The sequence below is a fragment of the Hyperolius riggenbachi genome, chromosome 4 (genome assembly GCF_040937935.1).
Source record: "Hyperolius riggenbachi isolate aHypRig1 chromosome 4, aHypRig1.pri, whole genome shotgun sequence".
NCBI lineage: Eukaryota > Metazoa > Chordata > Amphibia > Anura > Hyperoliidae > Hyperolius > Hyperolius riggenbachi.
This window is the reverse complement of record NC_090649.1, coordinates 193,880,711-193,905,086: the sequence shown is the minus strand read 5'-3', so window position 1 is coordinate 193,905,086 and position 24,376 is coordinate 193,880,711. Positions and strand designations below refer to the sequence as shown.

The 24,376-nt window shown below is 43.6% G+C and overlaps 1 protein-coding gene across 2 annotated transcripts in view; it reads right to left on the bottom strand.

Moving 5' to 3' along the window:
- Positions 1–14,856: 14,856 nt before the first annotated feature.
- Positions 14,857–24,376, bottom strand: part of LOC137571676 (probable cation-transporting ATPase 13A4) — a 293,811-nt gene continuing 284,291 nt past the window's right edge. The window contains exon 30 of one of the 2 annotated variants that reach the window (XM_068281174.1): positions 14,857–15,781. In XM_068281174.1, coding sequence (XP_068137275.1) covers positions 15,506–15,781 — 276 coding nt within the window. In that variant the 3' untranslated portion in view covers positions 14,857–15,505. The remainder of the gene's footprint in view (positions 15,782–24,376) is intronic. The other variant, XM_068281175.1, reaches the window with a different exon arrangement.

The window sequence follows — 24,376 nt, the reverse complement described above, 5'->3', positions numbered from 1 at the left end:
CTACAGTGGGCAGGGGAAGCTCACTTGTGGTGCAGTTCGGTGGGTATTTGTAGGCCCATGGAGGGCAAAGTCTAAGGTGCCAGGACATCTGTTCATAGTCTCCTGTGATTTAAATCTGGGTCTGATCTTAGGCAATAAACACTCACTTTTAAGGGGCAAGCACTGAATCACATGTAAATAGAAGCTAACAAAAGATGCATGTAGGCAAACCCAGTGTTTTCTTTCTGGGGTGTGTTGTCCTACCTACATGGGCTGTATTATAGACTGAACAGAGGCACCAAAAGAGTAAAAAACAGTATTTAAAATATTTAAAAATCGCTTAGGAGGCAGTGGTGGACTTACCTCCTCCAAGCAGACACAAAAAAACTGTGTAGTTCAACATAAGTAAATTTATTGGTACACTCCAAGGTTTTAATACAACGAGTTTCGCAGGTCTATACCCGCTTCTTCAGGCAGTAGAGGTAGGAGTACACAGCAATATGTCAGAATCACACCTGGGGCATTTGTGTCTGAGTGGGGACACGTCAATCTCCGCAACCTGCTTATACAGTGGTTGCCTGGAGGTAACCCTGGTTTGTGAGTATACATTTTACTCCTTCCCATTATACCATTTGCCTTGACTTACTACAGTATATTGGGCTCTTGGTTCTCCCTTTTTCTTATATACCTACATGGGCTATTTGTCCTTCTAGGCTTGTATATGCATTGGTAGCACACTTCGTACAGGTAGACATTATCCCAGGGTTTCTCAGTGCTAGAAGCTTTTACCAAATCTGTTACTGTTTGCAAAAGTAGTATGACCCCACTGTAAGGTTCTCAGTATGACTGGTAATGGAATTTATATGGCGTGAATTACGATTATGACATGCATTCAAATTACACAATATACAGAGATTATCTTTAAGGAAAGGTAAAAAAAATAGTATTGATATACATGGAACAAGAACATAATGCAAATTGAAGATAAGAAGCTGCAAAATGAATGAGAGTTGCTAATGGACATAACATTTGGAGAATACTGGATTGGGGAGTGTGGGGGATGCTGCACCTGGAATGATAATTATTGATGCAATCAGTCAATAGAAGTCACCTAAGAGGAAAGCTACACTTAAAATCGGGATTATGGATGCACATTGAAAGGGGAGGTTACTGTCCATGGAACAAGGTCATGCTACATATGGTGGGAAGGGGGGTCAGGGCCAGCGCTACCATAGAGGCAAAAAGGTTAATTCCCCCAGGGCCCCAGAGCCTGCAGTCTCCCCTTCTCTCCAGCTATGGTGATCCCATATGTGCCTGCAGGGAACGAGGAAGAGAGGTGCCAGCGGGGAGAAGAAATCCAGAGCACAGTGTTGCATCATGTCCTGCCTGGATTTGGTAAGACTCCATTGTATGTACACTCTGAATTTGTAAGAGAAAGAAAGAGGGGAATAATGAGGACCCCAACAATGCTTCTGGGAACATATCATGGACACCTATTGTATTTTGTGTAACTGTGAGGGTGGTGGGATGGGTCCTGGCTTGGGGGCTGCATGGGGGTGTTGCTAGAGGGGCCCTCAAGTTAATTTGCCATGGGGCCCCATTGTTGCTAGAACAGGACCTGAGGGGGCTATTAATTAATAAAGAGCTACTGATGCACAATAAGATGTGTTGATGGACACAGATATGGGAGAGCTGCTAAAAGAATGAGGGTTGCTGATGCACATTTAAGAGGAGATCTTTTGCAGGCTAATAGGTTGCATATGGAAGAGATGATATGCACGAATGTGGAAAAAGAAGTGTAAGCTGCACATGGAAAGGAAAGAAGCAGAGGGGGTAGGTCAAGACACTTGGCCTGGGAGATGCGTAAATGATAAATCCAGTCCTTATGATGGCGCTTTACTGGAATTTGTAGCACCTACATTTAATTTACAACAAATACTTGCTTATATTAGTGTCAATTTGGCAGAATTTAGGTGCACTGGTCTAGGCACATTGATAAGCTTAATAAACCTTTTCAACCCTTAAACGGCACACAATCCCTCACATATCATTGGGGTCTGTGTATACAGACCACATTCTGGATGTAAAGCGAATGCAATACATTAAGACCTCCTTTACAGTGGTGCGTTACAGTGTAATGACCGCTTTGTAACACAGCTTACCGCACTGCAATGCACCACCTATGTGATGTTCATTGTGTGGGTGGATCTAACATGTGGGTGTGGTCACAGTTTTTTGGGGGCTTCATTTGTTTTTTCGGCTACATTTATGGATGAAACAGGCTATTTCAAGCCCCTCTATTAGCAGCAACCCCCGACAAACCCTAAGTGCAGGGCCGGATTTATCCATAGGCACACAAGGCACTACAGGCGGAACCATCTGTGAGAGGCGGCTCGCTAGTGCCCTTCCCTCCCTCCCTCCCTGCAGTGTGAGCAGAGCATTAGGTATGAGAAGACTCACCGGAATCCGACATGCCAGCGATGATCGCTTCTCTCTCTGCAGCGCTCCCAGCGTCATCTCCTAGGTAACAGCATGTCTCCTTACTGTGATGCGCCTGCACGTACTGACGTTCATTGCTGACATGTCAGGTCCCGGTGAGTCTTCTCATACTTCACACTCCGCTCGCACTCTGCAGGGAGGGAGGGAGGGAGGCTGATGTTATACCTGTCACCGCTGATTTGGGGTCTGCTATCATGGCAGGCCAGCTGCACCTTACCCACCCTGGCGACCACCCAGCCCGAGCCAGCCTGCACCTTACCCACCCTGCCCCAGCCAGCCTGCATCTTACACACCCTGCCCCAGCCACCCAGCCTGCACCTTACCCACCCTGCCCCAGCCAGCCTGCACCTTACCCAGCCAGCCTGCACCTTACCCACCCTGCCCCAGCCAGCCTACACCTGACCCACCCTGCCCCAGCCACCCTGCACCTGACCGACCCTGCCCCAGCCAACCAGCCTGCATCTTACCCACCCTGCCCCAGCCACCCAGAACCAACCCCAGCCAGCCTGCACTCAGAACCAGCCCCAGCCAGCCTGCACCCATACCAAGCCTGCACCTGGCCCCATCCACCCTGCCCCTCAGACCCAGCCTGCACCCATACCCCACCTGCACCCTGCCCTAGCCACCCTGCATCCAGGCCCAGCTCCAGCTAGCCTGCACCCACCCCCAACCACCCTGCACCCAGCCCCAGCCACCCTGCCTCCATAACCAGCCTTCACCCTGCACCAGCCACCCTGCCCTTCAGACCCAGCCTGCACCCAGCCCAAGCCAGCATGCACCCTGCCCTAGCCACCCTGCACCCAGACCCTTCCACCCTGCACCCATACCCACCCTGCCCCCAGACCCATCCACCCTGCCCCAGCCACCCTGCACTCAGACCCAGCCTGCACTTTGCCCCAGCCACCCTGCACTCAGACCCAGCCAGCACCCTGCACTCATATCCAGCCTGCACCTTGCCCCAGACCCAGCCACCCTGCACCCAGACCCAGCCTGCACTCTGCCCCAGGCCCACTGCACCCAGACCCAGCCTGCACCCAGCCCAAGCCAACATGCACCCTGCCCTAGCCACCCAGCACCCAGACCCTGCCACCCTGCACCCATACCCACCCTGCCCCCAGACTCATCCACCCTGCCCCAGCCACCCTGCACTCAGACCCAGCCTGCACTTTGCCCCAGCCACCCTGCACTAAGACCCAGCCAGCACCCTGCACTCATATCCAGCCTGCACCTTGCCCCAGACCCAGCCACCCTGCACCCAGACCCAGCCTGCACTCTGCCCCAGGCCCACTGCACCCAGACCCAGCCTGCACTCTGCACCCTGCCCCAGCCACCCAGACCCTGCTACCAGACCCAACCTGCAACCAGACCCAGCCACCCTCCTAAGAAAAGGGGGTGTGAATTAAGGGGTATGGCCTGTGTTAATGGGCGGGGCTTAGGGTGCCAGAGATTATGTGCCTATAGGCTCCTGAGTTATAAATCCGGCCTTGCCTAAGTGACTAATGTAGCAACCATGATGTGGGGTCCAAAATGCAGCAATATTGAGGGCCCCCCACGTGACAAATACAGCAATTCTGAAGACCCCTTCCCCCCATGTGACAAACACAGTAATCCAGAGCAACCCTTATTCCCTTAATGGGACAAATGCATCCATTCTGAGCAAGCATATCAAAAATATCATTTTTTTTCAGTACCTGGTCAAAAACACTTTCACTAGCTATTTATGCAGCACATAATTCCATACCTGTGGAGCTGGGATCTTCTCAGAAAGATCGGTATTTATATCATCATTCTGCACACCCAGTAGTAGCCACAGGCAAGGTTCTATTAGTCAAAACATAAAGATAACCCCAAGTACCTGCTGTGCTGTCTAATCTTGAAGGCTTATATGCACCATACACTTTTCTCATCTGATTGATGGATTGATTGATAATTCCCATTAAGTCAGATTTCCTTTCGCTCAAGAAAGTGATTAATTTTGAGATTTGTACTGCACAAAGTCCTTTATCATAATGTAATATCTGAGACAGCTGCGGCGAACAGCACCGCCGCCACAGCTGCCTCCATGCGGCCATCCGTCCGTTCGGCGTGCAGGACGCCGAGGACGGAACGTTCTCCCATGCAGGGGGCTGCCATAGTGCGCGGACGCGCGCATAGACGGGAGCTTTATGCGGGGAGGAAGCCCGTCAGCTGACCTGCTGGTCGGCTGACGTCAGGGGAGACCCACGGCGCCCAGGATTGGCTGATGAGAGGGGGGCGTGCCAGTGAGGTCTCCTCTGCTTCTTAAGCCTTCAGGCTGCATTGCTACTTTGTCTGTTGTCGTGAATGCTTTCGTGTGAGCGCGCAGACCTTAGGTAGTTCCCTGGTGTTGATGCTACGGATTTCACACCAAGCTTAGGAATTTTGCAGTCTTGTTATTGTTATTTTGTTAGACTAGTTCCGGGGTGTTGTTGCCAAGGATTTCACACCCAGGCTAGGATATTATTATTGTATTGATCTCCTGTGTACGACTCTGGCTAGCACTCTGACTTTGAATCTGTTTTCTGATCCTGTACTTCTGCCCATCTGTCTACCTGTTGCTGAACCTCTGCCTGATTACCGATTACTCTCTTGCCTCACGATTCTATACCGATACGTACCTTCCTGTTGCTGAACCTCTGCCTGATTACTGATTACTCTCGTGTCTCACAATTTTGTATATACAGTACTTACCTCTCTGTTGCCGAACCTTGCCTGCCTGACCATTCTACTCACCAGTGGGCCCTCGCCACTGGTGAGGTACTAGTTACACCAGTTCCTCTGGTGGAACCGTTCTGTTAAAGCTGTAGTACAGCCCTAATTACCTGCTCTTATAGGGTATCTGTCATAGTAGAATTTTTGTATCTCCTAGGCTGCTGTTCAGTCTGGGTCACCCGCCCCATGGGTGTTCTCGTGCCTGCAGTACTATCTGAATCACCCGCTCCCCGGGAGATTCAGCCTCTTCGTTATTGTACTCTCCAGCCTGCTGGAACTTGTACGCTAGTGCACGTTTAGTGTACTGATAGTACCTCACCAGCCCCTCTGGTGAGGTCTGGTCAAACTATTAAAGTTATTGTTGCACCCAAACACTTACACTTTGCTAGGTGTCCAGAGGTTAGTCATACTTGTATTATTGGTGATTCTGCAGATCACCAATAATCAGATACTCTCTGTGTGCTGACACCAACCGTTATACATAAGCAGATAGGACATGCTGGAAATCATTGATAAATCTGTTAGGAAAATTGCATGGTGTCAATAAGACTTTACATTCTCTCCTGCTTGGTGGCAAAAATGAAAGGGTACCTAAAGTGAATTAAAGGTTGCCAGTTTAACTTACTTGGGGCTGCTTCCAGCTCCCTGCCGTCCTTCTGGTTACTGCTCCGGTATTCTCCGGTATGGGGAGGATGGGTACTGAACAGCATCATGATGCCATCGAGGGGCTCACAATCAAATCCCTACCATATTATTATTATTATTAGTAGTATTTATATAGCGCCGACATATTACGCAGCACTGTACAGTGTATATATATATCTTGTCACTAACTGTCCCTCAAAGGAGCTCACAATCTAATCCCTACCATTGCCATATGTCTATATTATGTAGTGTAAGTACTGTAGTCTAGGGCCAATTTTTTTTTTAGAGGGAGCCAATTGACTTATCTGTATGTTTTTGGAATGTGGGAGGAAACCGGAGTGCCCGGAGGAAACCCACGCAGACACGGAGAGAACATACAAACTCTTTGCAGATAGTGCCCTGGCTGGGATTCGAACCGGGGACCCAGCGCTGCAAGGCGAGAGAGCTAACCACTACGCCACCGTGCTGCCCATAGTCATATGTCTATGTATTTAACATGTAGAGTATGTAGCGTAGTCTAGAGCCAATTTTTAGGGGGCAGCCAATTAACATATCTGTATGTTTTTGAAGTTGTGGCAGGAAACCGGAGTGCCCAGAGGAAACCCACACAGACACGATGAGAACATACAAGCTCTGTACAGATAGCACCTTGGCTGGGATTAAACTAGGGACCAGCGCTGCAAAGCAAGAGTCCTAACCACTAAGCCACCAACCACTGGCTAGTTTAATTATGTAAACAGTATGTATCCTCTAGATTTCCAGTTTGCTGTTAAAGTCGTTTGAACAAGCCATCACACCCTATCAGAAATATCAGCTAAGCTCTTGTATGTAAGATTGAAAGGGACAACATGAATTATAATGTCTAGATAAACTCTGTTATAGTTTGTCTTTAATCAAAGTCAATCATTGAGCGTGTGAACAATGTGAAAAAAATAAAACGTTTAAAAGCTGAAAATAGTGAAGATATTATTCAGGAATGGTCTTCAGGCTACTCTGTATTGATGACATATGACATTGTATTGACAAGTGTATCTTGCTTGACCACATTTTCTACTGAGGTAAATTCAGTTCAGTAATTTTTGTGTTGGAACATAGGCACATATTCACTTTTTTTTTTTGGTGTGCTGCCATCCTCAGTACCACCTCCCCTCTGTTTAGGTACCCAGTGAGCGCCCCCCCCCCCCCATATAGGTTGACAAGCCTCCTCTCTGCTTAGGTTGCCAATGAAGCCCCTCCCACAGTATAGGTAGCCAGTGAGTCTCCCACCTCCTTTCTGTTTAGGTACACAGTGAGCACCTTCCCTCTGTATAGGGAGCCAGTGTGCCTTCCCTCCCTCCCTCCATCAGTACCACTGATGACTGGTTAGTTTAGTTATATAAACAGTATGTGTCCTCTAGATTTTCAGTTTGCTGTTAACCACTTCAGGGCCAGAGCAATTTTCACCACTCATTCACTTCTCATTAACTTGCGTAGACTAATATCTCAGTTGACCTAGCCATCACACCCTATCTGAAATATCAGCTAGGCTCTTATATGTAAGATTGAAAACATAAGTATAATGTGTAGATAAACTCTGCTATAGTTTGTCTGTAGTCAAAGCCATTGAGAGTGTGAACAATGGGAAAAAATAAAACTTTTAAAAGCTGAAAATAGTAATTTCTTTATGCCCCTGAAGCCAGGCTTACATCCAGAACCACTGGTGTATAGCATGCACGCCTATAACTTATACATTTTACAGAGCCACATCAACCCAACATGCAGCCTGTTTCGGACTTTTGGTCCTCCTCAGTGCATGGCAGGGATTGATATGGCTCAATGGGATAGGGCTTGGGCTAGAACAACAGAATACACAGGCAGCCCTGGGTGATCCAAAACCACAAGGAAAATATAGGGGACTAAAATAGATCAAAAATCCCTTCTACTAAAAAGAAACGCTCAGTGTAATTTGCCTTCCTAAAACAGAAAGTATTTGTGACAATTCAGCTTTAAGTGAGCAACTGTGGTTATCCAAAATCATCACTCAACATAAAAACAAACCTTTCTGCACCTTGTAATGAAATCTCTGGTACATTCACAAAAAGCTGCATGTATCTGAACCTACTGACTCGGCTAAGAGTGAATTAGCATGGTTGAAGTCCAACATTTTTTTTTATATATTCCTAGACTTAAGTTGTGTGTCAAAGTCAGTGCTGCTCGGATACCCCTTTTCAAAATCCGGATCCGATTCGGATCCGGATACCCCGATATCCAATCCGGGTCGGATATCCGAGTTCAACATTTTCCGATTAGAATCCGAATCTGATATCCAACCGTAGTATCGGGCGGATTCGGATATCCGGATAGAAAACCGGAAGTGGCCTTTAAATTGCTTTAAAAACGTTTTTTAGGGTATATGAGGCATGTAGCATCATTATTTTGTAAAGGGGAACACTGATAATGTGGGTACTTAACCTCCTTGCCGGTCTAAAAAATCCGGCAAGGAGGCAGCGCCGCACATTTTTTTAAATTTTTTTTTTTTTTAAATCATGTAGCGAGCCAAGGGCTCGCTACATGATAGCCGCTAAGCGGCGGCATCCCCCCACCCACTCCGATCGCCTTCGGCGATCAGAGTATGCAGGGAATCCCGTTGAGAACGGGATTTCCTGCAGGGCTTCCCCGGTCGCCATGGCGACGGGGCGGGATGACGTCACCGACGTCATGGACGTCGGGACGTCATAGGGAATCCCGATCCGCCCCTCAATGCTGCCTGGCACTGATTGGCCAGGCAGCGCAGGGCTCTGGTGCGGGGGGGAGCGACTCGGCGCGGCGGATTGCGGCGGATCGGCGGTGAGCGGCGGCGATCGGAAGTTACAAGCAGCTAGCAAAGTGCTAGCTGCTTGTAACAAAAAAAAAATTATGCAAATCGGCCCAGCGGGGCCTGAGATATCCTCCTGCGCAGGTTACCCCGAGCTGAGCTCGGGATAACCGGCAAGGAGGTTAAAATACCCCCCCCTCCCCACAAAAAAATGGCTGTCAATTAACATTAGGCCTAAATTATGAAAAAGGAGGGAGGTTGCACATCCCTAAAAACATGGTGCAATTGACTGGTTAATCGCTCAGGCATGCACCACCTCTATTAGGCTGAAAATGCATGCCCTGCATCCAAAACAAATGCTACATTTATTATACTATGGAGGAACTTTGGCTTCCACTATAGTTTGCATGCAAAGTATAATATACTGGACACTTGTTCCACGGTGAGGCAAACCTCTGGGCAAGTGGCCTAACCTAAATTGAAAACAACATATGTATAAACCTTGGGAGCAGCTAAGCAAAAATGTGTAACTTACATTTTAATGAACAGCGAGGAGAGGGCCAGCGCTTACCACAAAGGCTGCATCTGAAATGACCAACAGCTCACATGTGCAGCACCTATAATAAGCTATCTGCACACTTCACATTCAATTCAGATGCAAATCATATGCATAACTACTATTACTTACCATGCAAACGGGAAACTCAGGAATACAGGCTGGGAGCAGCTAACCTGGTAGTTACATACTAGCAAAATCATGAAAAGGGGGAGGTTGTGCATCCCTAAAAACATGCTGCAATTGACTGGTTATTCGCTCAGGCATGCACCACCTCTATTAGGCTGAAAATGCATGCTCTGCATCCAAAACAAATGCTACATTTATTATACAGCCTAATAGAGGTGGTGCATGCCTGAGCGATTAACCAGTCAATTGCAGCATGTTTTTAGGGATGCACAACCTCCCCCTTTTCATGATTTTGCTAGTATGTAACTACCAGGTTAGCTGCTCCCAGCCTGTATTCCTGAGTTTCCCGTTTGCATGGTAAGTAATAGTATTTATGCAGATGATTTGCATCTGAATTGAATGCGAAGTGTGTAGATAGCTTATTAGAGGTGCTGCACATGTGAGCTGTTGGTCATTTCAGATGCAGCCTTTGTGGTATGCGCTGGCCCTCTCCTCGCTGTCCATTAAAATGTAAGTTACACATTTTTGCTTAGCTGCTCCCAAGGTTATACATATATTGTTTTTAATTTAGGTTAGGCCACTTGCCCAGAGGTTTGCCTCACAGTGGCGCAAGTGTCCAGTATATTATACTTTGCATGCAAACTATAGTGGAAGCCAAAGTTCCTCCATAGTATAATAAATGTAGCATTTGTTTTGGATGCAGGGCATGCATTTTCAGCCTAATAGAGGTGGTGCATGCCTGAGCGATTAACCAGTCAATTGCAGAATGTTTTTAGGGATACGCAACCTCCCCCTTTTCATAATTTTGCTAGTATGTAACTACCAGGTTTGCTGCCCCCAGCCTCTATTCCTGAGTTTCCCGTTTGCATGGTAAGTAATAGTAGTTATGCATATTATTTGCATCTGAATTGAATGCGAAGTGTGCAGATAGCTTATTATTGGTGCTGCACATGTGAGCTGTTGGTCATTTCAGATGCAGCCTTTGTGGTATGCACTGGCCCTCTCCTCGCTGTAACATTAGGCCTCAGTTCCAGACATCGGTCATGCAGCTCACATTGTGTCCAAAGTCCAACCGCACAACTGGGACATGACAGTTTTCAGCCAAGACACCTCCAAAAAATTACACAGCAATTGTGTTTTGGGTTAAATATAGGTGGTATCAGTGGCCTGTGGCACCCTGGTCTGGCGGTGGGAGCTGCACAGGCAGCAGGAGCAGGGCAATGCAGCAGCAGCAGGTGTAAAGTGTGCCAGGAGCATGCCGGACGTGGCACATTGCAATTGGCACTTAGCACGTGTGTGTGTCACGTGGCACTTGGCACGTGTCACTTGGCACTTGCCAAGTGTCACTTGGCACTTGCCACGTGTCACTTGGCACTTGCCACGTGTCACTTGGCACTTGCCACGTGTCACTTGCCACGCGGCAAGTGCCACATGAAAGGTGGCAAGTGCCACATGAAAGGTAGCAAGTGCCACATGACACGTGGCAAGTGCCACATGAAAGGTGGCAAGTGCCACGTGACAAGTGCCACATGAAAGGTGGCAAGTGCCACGTGACACGTGGCAAGTGCCACATGACGCGTGACAAGTGCCACATGACACGTGACACGTGGCAAGTGCCACATGACACGTGACAAGTGCCACATGACACGTGACAAGTGCCGAGTGACAGTCAGACAGCAGAGGAGAAGACACTAGTGCAAACTAACTGTCACACTGCCACTGCTCACAGCACAGCAGTTCTGTAGAAAGCTAACACAGTAGTACTACTACTCTAACAACTACTAGCAATGACTGCAGTACTACAGTACTAACTACACAATAACAGTAATCCTATCCCCTAATCCCTAACCTAACTTATACCTAAGGCTAATAGCTGACCAGCAGGCAGCAGCTGGCCTGTTCTGTGCACAACACACACACATAGCAGCTGCCTGCAGCACACACTCTGACTATCACACAAATGACATCAAGCTAATTAATGATTTAACAATAATGTAGTGATAGTGAAGGGGTTAATCACTGAACAGCTTTCGGTTTATCACTGCTAGGCCAGCAGCACTGGAGCACACACTCTGTCATACAATGACATCAATCAAGCTAATTAACGATTTGACAATAGTGTAGTGATAGTAGTTAAGGGGTTAATCACTGAACAGCTTTAGGTTTATAACTGTGTACAGCCATTGCTAGGCCACCAGCGCTGGAGCATGTCTCTCAGTGAGCATTCAGCAAGCTAAGACTATATATCTCATCATGGCAGTACTCCTTATTATACAGGGGGGGCTGGCCAGTGTTCCTTTCTGTGATTGGTTGCTAGGGCTTCTGCTGGGAGCCCTCTGATTGGCTCCAGGACGTCATCTCCTTAGTTACAGTATTTCGGATCCGGATATCTGCAATATCCGTGGATATCCGGGTTATGCGGCCAAATATCCGCAGATAGCTAGCCAGATTTTTTAAAAAATCCGGAATCCAAATTTGAATCGGATAGCGTAAAAAAGTTTGGATATCTGGGTTACCTGGACATCCGGAATCCTGATGAGTAGCACTGGTCAAAGTACAAATTATGAAAAGACATGTTCTTTCTAATCTGAAAGTAACATTTATCTGTACCTGTATACAATTCTGTGAAAAGTGTGCAACTCCTATATTATTTCAAAATGTGATATACTGTATATTACAGTTTAACTATTTCAATTGATCAACAACAACAACAAACATTTGTAAAGCGCTTTTCTCCAGTAGGACTCAAAGTACATTAGCATGGCTCAGACCAGTAATTGATTGAATGGTAAATTGTGGTACAGTCAGCAAATTCCAGGCTAAACAGGTGGCTTTTCAGTCTGGATTTGAATACCTCCAGGAATGGGGCTGTCTTTACTGGGTGGGGCAGCATGACAGAAAGCTCTAACTCCAAAGGTTTTGAGGTGCACACTGGGAGTGACAAAGTTTATGGTAGCTGCTGATCTGAGGTTGTGGAAGGTGTGGTGCAGTTTCAGCAAATCCTACTTCTTCATGTATTCAGGGCCACAATTGTGTAGAGATTTGAACGACATATCATGTCGTTTGCAATGTTGACAATGTTGCAGTGATCTCTTCATCAGGTAATGTCTTTGTTCAGCCAAGTATATGGTCGCTTTAAATGTCTAATCTTGTGTTAAAAATCTGCAAAGTTTTTTTAATATATTTTTTTTGTAATTAACTCTGACCAGGATGTCAGAAATATATGAACTGCTGGTTCTCTTTGAAGGGTGCCTAAGGGGTTTCCCCCCTAAACAAGTTAGATACTTACCTCAGTAGGGGAAAACTATGGATGGTCCAAAGGCTTCCCAAATCATCCTACGCCCCTCCTGCACTATGACTCTCTAAACAATCTTCAACATTAATGTTGAAGATTGTTCATGGCTGCATTCTCCTCCTTGTGTAGGCATGGCTGCACTATGCAGGACCAAAATATAGGCCGCACCTTTGCAATAGCATGGAGGTACTCATAAACAGCTTATGGAGCCACTCCTGCATGGCTTTTTCTCCATGTATGAGTGGCTCCATGCTGTTGCTCAAGCTCAAGCCTTACTTTGCGCCTGCACAGTGAGGCTGCGCTAGTATGCAGAGTAGAGTGCTGCCACAATAGGGTCCTGTTGGTGGACATTTGGCAGGCCACTGGAGCATCCAGAGACTTCTCTCTGCTGACATAAGTGTAAAACATTTTTTTAACCTTTTAGGTTTATTTTAAGGATTAAAGTTATAAAATGCTAATTTATTATTTTTAAATCTTTTTTTACTTTCAAATATTATGCTTCATACAATATGATGTGCAGTTTATGAATTGAAAATGGATGTGGCCTACTGGCCTGATATGTGAAAGAATGGTTGTGCAGTGGTCTGTTGCTACTACTACGCTTTATACTGAGCTACAATTAACTTTCTTCCACGTTAATGGAAATACATTTTTCTTTTTTTTTTATTGAAGATTACAATAATATATACAAAGCATAATGTATACAACAGGATTGAGTGTGACAAATCTGACAAACAGAATAAAAAACATATATTTTGTATTTTGTTTAAACTATTTAAAAAAGTACATTCCTGACTAGATACCATATCAGAATTTATAGACAGAAGTGCACACACTTTTTCAGCTTGCATGCTACTCAAAAATTATGAATTGAAAATAATCTGCCAGGTAGAATCAACCTACAGATGCAAACCATATCTGGAACACATGCACATCACTTAGGTGGCAGGTGTGGGATCTACCCAAAAGTCCTTTACAGATCATAAAAGACTGGTAGATCACGTTCTATGCAATGGGATGGAGCTGGTAAAAAGGGCAAGCGGTTAAAAAGGGTGCCACATAGAGCGCAATGTTATTTGCGGCTTTTGCAGAGCCCTCAGTATGATGATGCACAACTTTAACGGCATTAGGAAGTGTCATTTCCAAAATCATATAGTGGAAGTCTCAATATAAAAATCACAGGAAAATTCATATAACAGCAGCAGGAAGTCTCAACATGAAAATCACATAGTGGAAGCGTCCAGGTGCTTAAATTTCCTGTAAGGCAGCTGATTGCATTGGTTGTTTTTGCATGGGGGGAGGGGTTAAGGGTTATCCACCACATGGGGTAGGGATAAGGGATACCACCAGGGTAGGGTTAAGGGTTGAGCACCACCGAAAGGGGGAGGAGGAGGCATTGGTACAGGAAGGCTTAAGAGTTAGGCATTGGTAGAGGGAATGTTAAGGGTTAATAGGCATCAGTAGAGGGAGGGTTAAAGAGGAACTCCAGTGAAAATAATGTAAAAAGTGCTTCATTTTTACAATGATTATGTAAAAATGATTAAGTCAGTGTTTGCCCATTGTATAATCTTTTAAATCCCTGATTTACATTCTGACATTTATCACATGGTGACATTTTTACTGCTGGAAGGTCATGTAGCTGCTGCTTGCTTGTTTGGCAGTTGGAAACAGCTGTAAACAGCTATTTCCCACAATGCAACAAGGTTCACAGACAGGAAACTGCCAGGAGTACCATGGTCCTCAGAGTTTCTTGTGGGAGGGGTTTCAGTTACTGATTGGGATGAAGTTAAATTCTTGGTCACGGTTAGGCATTGATAGAGGGAGGGTTCTGTGTGAGAGTAGGGTTATGTTAGTAAAATATCGGTAAAGATTACCGGAATTACTAGTCAGTAGTAGAATGTAAGTTATTTTTTTTTTTGGGGGGGGGGATACACCTTTATTATATGTATGCCAACGGGCACCTCTGGCATAGAGCATACATTAACACCTAGAATTATAAACAAAAGTTGCAGGTAATGGCTACATAAACCTTTTCAAATGAATATAAAATACAGGTAACATCATAATAGTCTTAAAGATTGGTATTAACTTGGAAAGGCTTTCACCATTTTTAACTTTTTGTTTTTAATTCTGTGTGTGTTTGTGCACTGTAACTACTGGAATTTTAAGATATGTGGTTTACTATCCTTCTACAAAAAAACCCATACAATTTAGAATTCATGTGTAAACTTTCCTTTGTAGCAATCATTTACCGTAGGTATTATTAATTTGTACCTCTTCTCATAGGAGTTTTTCAAGGTTTACTTTGCTAGGGAGTGCTTATGAAAAGAATAAAGGACATTTTGAGAATTATCCATGAGAAGATGGTCAGAAAGATGTTTTGAGCTGTAAGATTAAAAATACCTAGAGTAAGCACCAGCAGAAATAAAAACTGGTTTTCCATGGAAAGAACAGGTTATAATCCGCTCCCTAAAAAGGCTTCCTCTAGTTCCCACCACTTGCCTTCTCTGTTTCCCGGTGGCTTATCGCCAAGCACTGTAGTGAAGTCTGTGGTGAATATCTCCATCCTATAATATGTGTCCATCCTGGTCCTTTTGTTCAATGGCTGCTCTGGTAAGTGCATTGCGGCCCTGTCATTCAAAGCTGCCCCTGTATTGAGTTGAGTACTAGAAGAAGCAGGACTGGTCACTGCCATTAAAGAAGGCACAGAATCTTCAGGGGGATAGTAGAGGCGACAAGTTTCAAGGAACCTAGTAAAGAAAGAAGAGGAGCAGCAGCAATGACCTAGGGAGCCTTCCCAAGGAGATATGGGTATCACCTTCTCTCCCTACAAGATAGTTTTGGGGGGCTGCCCAACATTCTATTTAAAAGCCTTTACCTAATTTTTTCCTCTAACTCCAGTCACGTATACGTCCCCATTGCTACAGTCCTTAGGCTGCATATCTATAACATCGTCAAAAGCTAGATTATGATAGGCATTATGTAGAACTTCTTCTTCACCATCAATTTGGTCAGAGTAAAAAGTTTTATTCACAGGGGGCCAGTTTGGGTCGTTTCTCACAATCTTTTCAAGAACTCTATACTGGCTCTTGGATCGGTATTTAAACAGTTTCTTCAACCGCATCCATACAGTTCTGTTGTCAACAAATCCTTCCTGAAAGAACAGGGAGAGGTTATTCAGCACAATTGCAGTATATGGTAGATGCTACTAGGAAACATTGTTCATTTATAAATTATTTTGTCAGCGTTTGCCCATTGGGAACTCTTTATTCTCCCTGATTTACTTTCTGAAATTTATCACAGGGGGTAACGTATTTAGTACCAAGAAAAAAAAAGCTCTGTTCCCACAGGTACCATATTGATTACATGTGATGTAGAATCACCTTGTACCAGCATTACTTATGACTGGGCATTAAAAACAGTTGAATACTTTCGTAACATGGAGAATAATCAACAGGGAGACTTGCACAGTGCACATATTCCTTTTGAAGCTAATAGACTTTGTTCCCAATCACAACTACTTCTTTTTCAATGATATCACAAGTGGAGATTGACTTCATTGATGTTAAAATCAGAATCAAAAAGGGTGAGAGACTCACTACGGATTTATATTGTAAACCAAGAGCGGCTAGAGAACTCACCGAGAGATTCAAAGCTTGTGGATATCCTAGACTAATTGTTTTGAATGCATTTAAGAGGGCCAAATACAAAAAAATAGCCAATCTGTTGAGAGGAAGACCTCTTACAAATGTATCCTGTTATTTCTAGGTACATCACTCCTTAACCCTCAAACAATGCTAAGAAATTCCCTAATGTGAGAGACAGACACTGTCCCAGTCATTTGAGAAGAACAGTCAACAGATGCAATAGTGAATCTTTGAAAAGTAGTCACCCACATGGCAAATGCAACGTATGTCCATACATCAGGTCTTAATACTGTATATGATAGGTGACAGTATGGGGATAATGCAATATAAAATCCAAATCAATGGGGTGTAATTTATGTATCAAAATGTAGTTGCTCCTAAATATATGTTGGGCAAATGAGAAATGCCCTAAAGACACAACGAGTACATCAAAATATGTTTGGCTGAGAGAGATGCATTGGATAACAAAAAAAATTGACCTCGGTGGCATCACATACACACCACCAGGGTTCATATTGTTTGGCATTTATGGGAATAGAGAAGGTACAATTGACGATCAGTGGTGGTGACATTGTTAAAGTGAACCAAGCACCATTTTTAGCACCCAGGGCATCTCAATAGCACATGAAAAACGCATGCCAACAAGATTTCTCATTATTAAAATAAACTTCTATTTTACCTTTTATTTTACGTTTAGTTTAGCAATTAAGTTTTATTAGCCTACTTTAGCAGGCCTGCCCGTCCATCCCTAGCCACAGAGATTTCAGGAAGCTAATTGTTTTATTGTAGTGTTATCAAGAAGTAAACAATACCTTTTTATCAACAGAGGGGGGTTGGAAATTAGGAAACTTTCTTCAAAGAGATCATCTAGAATGAATGTGTCAAGATAGGGGAGGGGGAAACATGGCAGCTTCTATATCAGGAGAAATTCCAGAGAAAGAAAGGGTGCTTAGTTCCCTTTAAAAAGCTGTTATACACAGAGGCTAGATGGATCTACAATCTAAACATCAAGATCCTGATTGGCCTAAATGAAGAAATAGATTTCTCAAGTTTTTTTGTAAGACCATATGTGCCTATACTGTATATTGTGTTGATCTGATTTTTTTTTTTTTTGCAGAAAAAAATGCATTTATATTGTATTTGGCACAGAATTGTTGATTGATCTAATGATATAAACTTTCCTGACCATACCCTACAGCTTATGGACAAGTAGGTTATCTGTTTAAAAAAAAACAAAAAACTTTTTTTCGATGGACTTGATCTAGATTATGGATGCATGCGTATTTGCATACGCGTGGCATGGCGGTGCAGGAAGACGGAAGTAACCTTTCACCTGTATAAAAAAACAGAAAAGGAATGCCGCGATCACCACACATGCCTCTGAAAACGCTAACCGGGCGAAACGGTCATTAGGAGGGCCGCAGCCACCCTTATGCCCCACAACCTAGTCCTTGCTCCAAATGGGTATGTGAATCATTTATAAGGAACATTGTTTGAAGATGTTTTGTATATCATTGAGCCGAGCACAATAAAGCTCATTTTAAGGAATGTGAACGCAGTGCCAGACCTTATATTCTTCACACTTATATTCTTCACACTTTACCTTGATCTAGTACCTGCCTGTTTGGAACTTTTGGACAACTTATTTGCATATATTTTTTGCAAACTTATGCAATTTGCCTATCTATACTTGAATAAAAGAAAGAAAAAAAAAAGAAAAAACATTTTTTCCTTCCAATTGACTCCTTGTAATGAAACTTGTAAACATTATTATTCATCAGGATTATGGACCCCTGTTCCAATTTACATCATCAATATACACATGCACAATAACATGCAGTTGCTCTGATGTGGAGGTTTTGTCTGGTATTTTTTGATATATTCAAAAATATACAAGTTGTGGCGCTGAAATGTCTAATAATTCTAGTAGGCTGCAGTGGTACTCAAGAGGTTAACTCTCATCCCCAACAAGGAAAAACTATGCAAAATTTAGATACCTGCGCCTTCAATAGTGAATACTATAATGTTTTAATGATTCCACATTTAAAATTGTTAATTACAACAATAAAATGCATATAAATTCATAAAAATGCATATAACTTCATAAAAATTACCCTTCATGCACACACACATACAAGTCTTATTTACCACTCAGAGTTCCACACTCTATCTTGCTTGCTCCCCTCAAATGGAAAACGACCTGTCTATCAATAGTGCACTATTGAGCCATCACAATAAAATTCAAGCTGAGAAAAAAATATATATATAAGGGCTGAGAAAAAATATATATGCAGATTTAATATGCAGCAATAGATTGGTCCCAAAATCGTTCCTAGGACATTAGCAGCGTTTTACTGACATTCGTAGATCTTAGCAGCATTTGATAGACGTTTTTACAGAACTCCATATGCATTCATAAAGATGATAAGTAACAGTAGATTGGTCCCAATATCGTTCCTAGGACATTAGCAGCGTTCATAGACCTTTAGCAGCTTTTGATAAGCGTTTTATAGGCATTCACAAAGCCCCAGCAGCAAGAAGAGCACCACAAACAGGCAGCTAGCAGGCTCCAAAAGACACCTTGTTCCACATAAGCAAACAGCAGCAGTAATGTGATATACATTTTTTTTTTTTCACACCAACAAAGTCCCACAGCCGTATCAACTGAATCTTACAAGGATCAGCACAATCCCAAGATGCACTCGTATTCCGCAGCTGCGGATAGCCTACAATGGCAGCAGTTTCAACAATTTCCTTCCTTCACCTGCGTTCAGCGTCAGGATGATCTTAACAAACAGTGTAGTCATAAACACTCACGATACTCCTCGGTTTGTGGAGGAAGGCAGTAGTTTTCAAAAGTTCATACGATCTTTCATAAGGCAACGAGTCCCGGCCGGTGACTCTCCAAGATGTTCCAGGTTTGGTTGCCAAACAGACCCAAGAGCATACAGGAACCTCGGCGCTGTCTGCCAGAAGTTCAGGTGACGTCACCACAAGTATTGCAGCCAATCAGCTTACTAGTTTCAGTAGGTCCGCCTACCTTCTTCAGAGCTCTACCGAAACTAGACCCAGGTTCCTGTATGCTCTTGGGTCTGTTTGGCAACCAAACCTGGAACATCTTGGAGAGTCACCGGCCGGGACTCGTTGCCTTATGAAAGATCGTATGAACTTTTGAAAACTACTGCCTTCCTCCACAAACCGAGGAGTATCGTGAGTGTTTATGACTACACTGTTTGTTAAGATCATCCTGACGCTGAACGCAGGTGAAGGAAGGAAATTGTTGAAACTGCTGCCATTGTAGGCTATCCGCAGCTGCGGAATACGAGTGCATCTTGGGATTGTGCTGATCCTTGTAAGATTCAGTTGATACGGCTGTGGGACTTTGTTGGTGTGAAAAAAAAAAAAATTTATATCACATTACTGCTGCTGTTTGCTTATGTGGAACAAGGTGTCTTTTGGAGCCTGCTAGCTGCCTGTTTGTGGTGCTCTTCTTGCTGCTGGGGCTTTGTGAATGCCTATAAAACGCTTATCAAAAGCTGCTAAAGGTCTATGAACGCTGCTAATGTCCTAGGAACGATATTGGGACCAATCTACTGTTACTTATCATCTTTATGAATGCATATGGAGTTCTGTAAAAATGTCTATCAAATGCTGCTAAGATCTATGAATGTCAGTAAAACGCTGCTAATGTCCTAGGAACGATTTAGGGACCAATCTATTGCTGCATATTAAATCTGCATATATATTTTTTCTCAGCCCTTATATATATTTTTTTTTCTCAGCTTGAATTTTATTGTGATGGCTCAATAGTGCACTATTGATAGACAGGTCGTTTTCCATTTGAGGGGAGCAAGCAAGATAGAGTGTGGAACTCTGAGTGGTAAATAAGACTTGTATGTGTGTGTGCATGAAGGGTAATTTTTATGAAGTTATATGCATTTTTATGAATTTATATGCATTTTATTGTTGTAATTAACAATTTTAAATGTGGAATCATTAAAACATTATAGTATTCACTATTGAAGGCGCAGGTATCTAAATTTTGCATAGTTTTTGATATATTATTTGTGCATTGATTGATGAATATTTGTTGCATTCCTTTAGGATTTGTGTTATACTGTACTGTATTGCATGTGATGCAATGGAGTGTAGGTGTTTGTTGCAAATATATTATAGCTAAATATGCAATCAAATAGGATCCCTGCGGTTTACAAACAGGTGCTTCCTACTTGTGCTCCACCACTTAGCAGGAAGTGACCTCTGACTCCGCTACTTCCGGGTGTTGCTGACCAGCAAACCCATAAGACCTCTCCCTGGCATTTTTAAAGGACAACTATCAACATTAGCTAAAACTCTAAATGCCACATATATTTCCAGTAATTACTAGCAAATGGCAATACAAAGGCTTTTTTTTTATCTTTTCATTTGTGTGAAGAAAAAAATGATAGTGAAGAGTCACTGCGGGAATTACGATGGAGGACTGTGTCCAGGACATCCAGCATACAGAGACAGTTCTCACTAGCAGTAAAACTGTGAGTAAAATGAGTTCAGAATGACAGAAAGCTGAAATATAACTTCAAATAGTGTGTAAATAATCATCACCTGCAGCTCTGTGTGCCTGTCTGTGTGTCTCTCTCTGCCATGCAGTGTAAAGTAAACAGTTTACAGCCAGGGAGAAGTGTAACCTAGCTACATATTATAGCTTTGCCTCCCCTTCCCCCGATGCTGACACAATTGTAAAATTCAGCTGGTATAAACAAAGCTATTTTTTCACTCAGTCTGTGCTGAGGGACCTCTGAACATGTTGCTGGGTAAAAGCTCCAAAGGATGTGGGTTTTACAGAATTTGATAGTTGTTTTTTAAGCTCTGAATAGTGGCTAGATCAGGGCTTTTCAACCCTGTCCTCAAGTACCACCTACAGTGCATGTTTTGTGGAAATCCACAGAGGTAATCAGTTTTGCTGAGACACTAATTACCTCAGCTGTGCAGGTTTGTGGTTTTCTGCAAAACATGCACTGTTGGTGGTACTTGAGGACAGGGTTGAAAAGCCCTGGGCTAGATCATTGCAGCATTCATTCTTGAGGAAGCAGGTGATGCCTGTGGAATTGGTGGACTCCTATACCCTGATACTCTCTTTGATCTAGTTCCTGACATTTTTCTATCTCCTGGGTGAAGTATACCTTTCCATTGCTCACTATTGCTACCTACCAGCTTCATAATGCACACAGCACTTTAGCTCATTATCATTAACTCTATGGATTGCATTAGGTGGTTGTATTTTTGTATTTTTGCTCTTCAGTTTATTATGCATATATGTTCCTTTAAATTTTGGATTGCATATGGTCCTCCTCTTAAGCACTGTTGCGCTTTCTTTAAGGCACATTTATTATTTCTGAACCCGGTTCTCAGATCTGAGCGCAGCAGGGCATTATTTCATTTGAATATGCCAGTTTGAAATTCTATTGAATTGATTGACTATAGAGCATTTGGATATTAATGAGAGATAGTCATGTTTTAAATGTTTTTAATCACATTGATATATGCAATATGAATTGTTTAAATACAATTGATTATTTGTTTTGACATTTTGGAGTGGTGCTAATATATATATTGGTGATCTGTCCTTCTCTTTAACTATGTGTATGATTATATACACCCATAGCACACCCTGGTGGCAAAGTGTGGTGTTTCTCTACTTTAAAAAGTAACATGATGAATAAAATGTATAACAAATTCCAAGACACAAAAAGGTAAGAGAGCCCTGCCCTTGGAAACGTACAATCTGAAGCAAAGGAAGGGGGGGAGGGCAAGAGCTGGGGGGATATACAATATTCATACCTATATGCAAAAGTAACAAAAACAAAAACAAACCAGATACTCCCCTAAAGAGAGGGACTCTGGGTCCTTTAGAGCCTTCCCATTCTCCTCACAGTGCCATTCCAGCACTGGATCCCCCATTAGCAGTCTCTGACCCAAGGGTTATTCTTCAGACTTACTTTAAAGATTTTAAAGTTTGGAGAGTGACAGATGTATTGTGACAGGGGATTCCAGATAAGGGGTGAAGCACATGCAAAATCTTGTATACGTGAATGCGAGAAGGTGATTCTTGAAGAGAACAAAAGAAGGTTGTGTGCAGATCTGAGCCTGCGGTTGGGATGGTATCTGGAAACTAGTGAGAAAATGTACAGGGGAGACAGATTGTGGGGAGCTTTGTAGGTTAGGGTTAAGCGTTTGTAATGGATCCTATTGTTAATTAGGACCCAATGAAGAGCTTGACAGAGGGGGTCAGCGGAGGAAGAGCAAGAAGAAAGATAAATGGGTCAAATATTACTTCTAAGCACCGTGCTTTGGGAACTGAAGTTATGGGGTTATTAACATGTATTGTTATATCAGGCAGATAGGTGGACAAGGATGGAGGAAAAATGATTAGTTCTGTCTTACTCATATTAAGTTTTAAGAAGCGAGAGGTCATGAAAGAGAATATAGCAGACAAGCAGTAAGTAGCAAATGGGAGGAGGGAGTTATATTTATAAAAGCATCAGTTCTGTGGTTTTAAAGAGTAAAAATTAGATAGAAACTTATCTAAAGAGAGGGAAGACTCTGGATCCTATTGAGACTTCCCCCTCTATTCTAATTTCTCCGGTTGCTGAGTGCGGAAGATTAGCGACAAGGCATTGTTGCTAATCAGATTGGGGCAGTGCAGCTCCTCTTCCTTATTCATGGCTGCACAATAGCTGACTGAGCCTGTCTGCTCATGCGCAGTGAGCCAGAGCCGCGGGTTCCATACTACTGCGCATGAGCGGGTGCGCTCGCACGGCTACAGCATGGCCATGAATAAGGAAGTTGATTAGAGCAGCCCCGATGTGGAGGGCTCTGCTTTAAACAAGCGAGGGAAGCTTCAATAGCATCCTGAGGCTTCCCTCTCTACAGAGCAAGATCTTCTTTGTGCTGCTTTCGTTTTTGAAGATTATAGCACTCATTTTCTTCAAAACAATACCACCACCCAGCCCCCATACAACAACCTATGGACATGAAATGGTATGTTTGGATAGTGCCGAGTCTGTGCTCCATTGTGCTGCAATAATCATCTTTCTATCTTTTATAGTTTTTGAGATATTCAAGTTTTCATAAAGGTCAAAAGTTCACTCAGCCTCACTCAGTCTTAGTGATGTTGTAAGGGGGGGGGGCTGAGTAAACTTTTTACCTTTATAAAAACTTGAATATCTCAAAAACTATAAAAGATAGAAAGATGATTATTGCAGCACAAGTGAGCACAGGCACAGCACTATCTAAACATACCAGTTACATGTCCATAGGTTGTTGTGTATGGGCTGGGTGATGGTATTCTTTGGAAGAAAATAAGTGCTATTATCTTCAAAACGAAAGCAGCACAAACCTTCATTTTTACAGCACAAATGGGCACAAATGTAGCACTAACCAAACATGATGGAATTTTTATTAGTGCTGATTGTAGGGGGGCCAGCTTCTCTGAGCCATCAGGGCCACCCTTCAAATGATAAGATAAGCAATAATAAGGCATCAACATCTCTCACAGGAATACAGACAATATGCTGTACATGGATATGTAAATCACATGGAAGTCATACATAACACACACCTCTAAAGCCCCGTCTACACCATAAGTGATTGCAGCGATCCGGCGGCTCGATCAGCCGCCGGATCGCCTCTTCCGCGTGCCCGCCGCGTCCCCGCTCGCCGCGCTTGCGCCGCATTCGATTCCCCGCTCGTGCCCGCTCGTCCCCGCCGGCGCCGCTTATCTTCCACTCGATTCCCTGCCACCTCGCAGGGAGCGAGCAGGGAATTGGCGGTGCGGAGATCCGTCCTGTCGGATCTTATCAATCGAGCCGCATCAGCGGCTCGATTGATAAGGAGCATCGCGGCCGCAACTACTCGTGTAGATGCGGCTTTAGGGAGATCAATAATGTGCTGAATATATTGTGCAGATACTGCATAAGTAAGGTCATTGTTCTGGTGCATTTGTATAGATCTGCTGTTCTTGATAAGCACTGATTAACATAAACACTTCATCTGTCAGGTGATTAAAGTTGTGTACCATTAACATTAAAGTATGGCCAAACAGA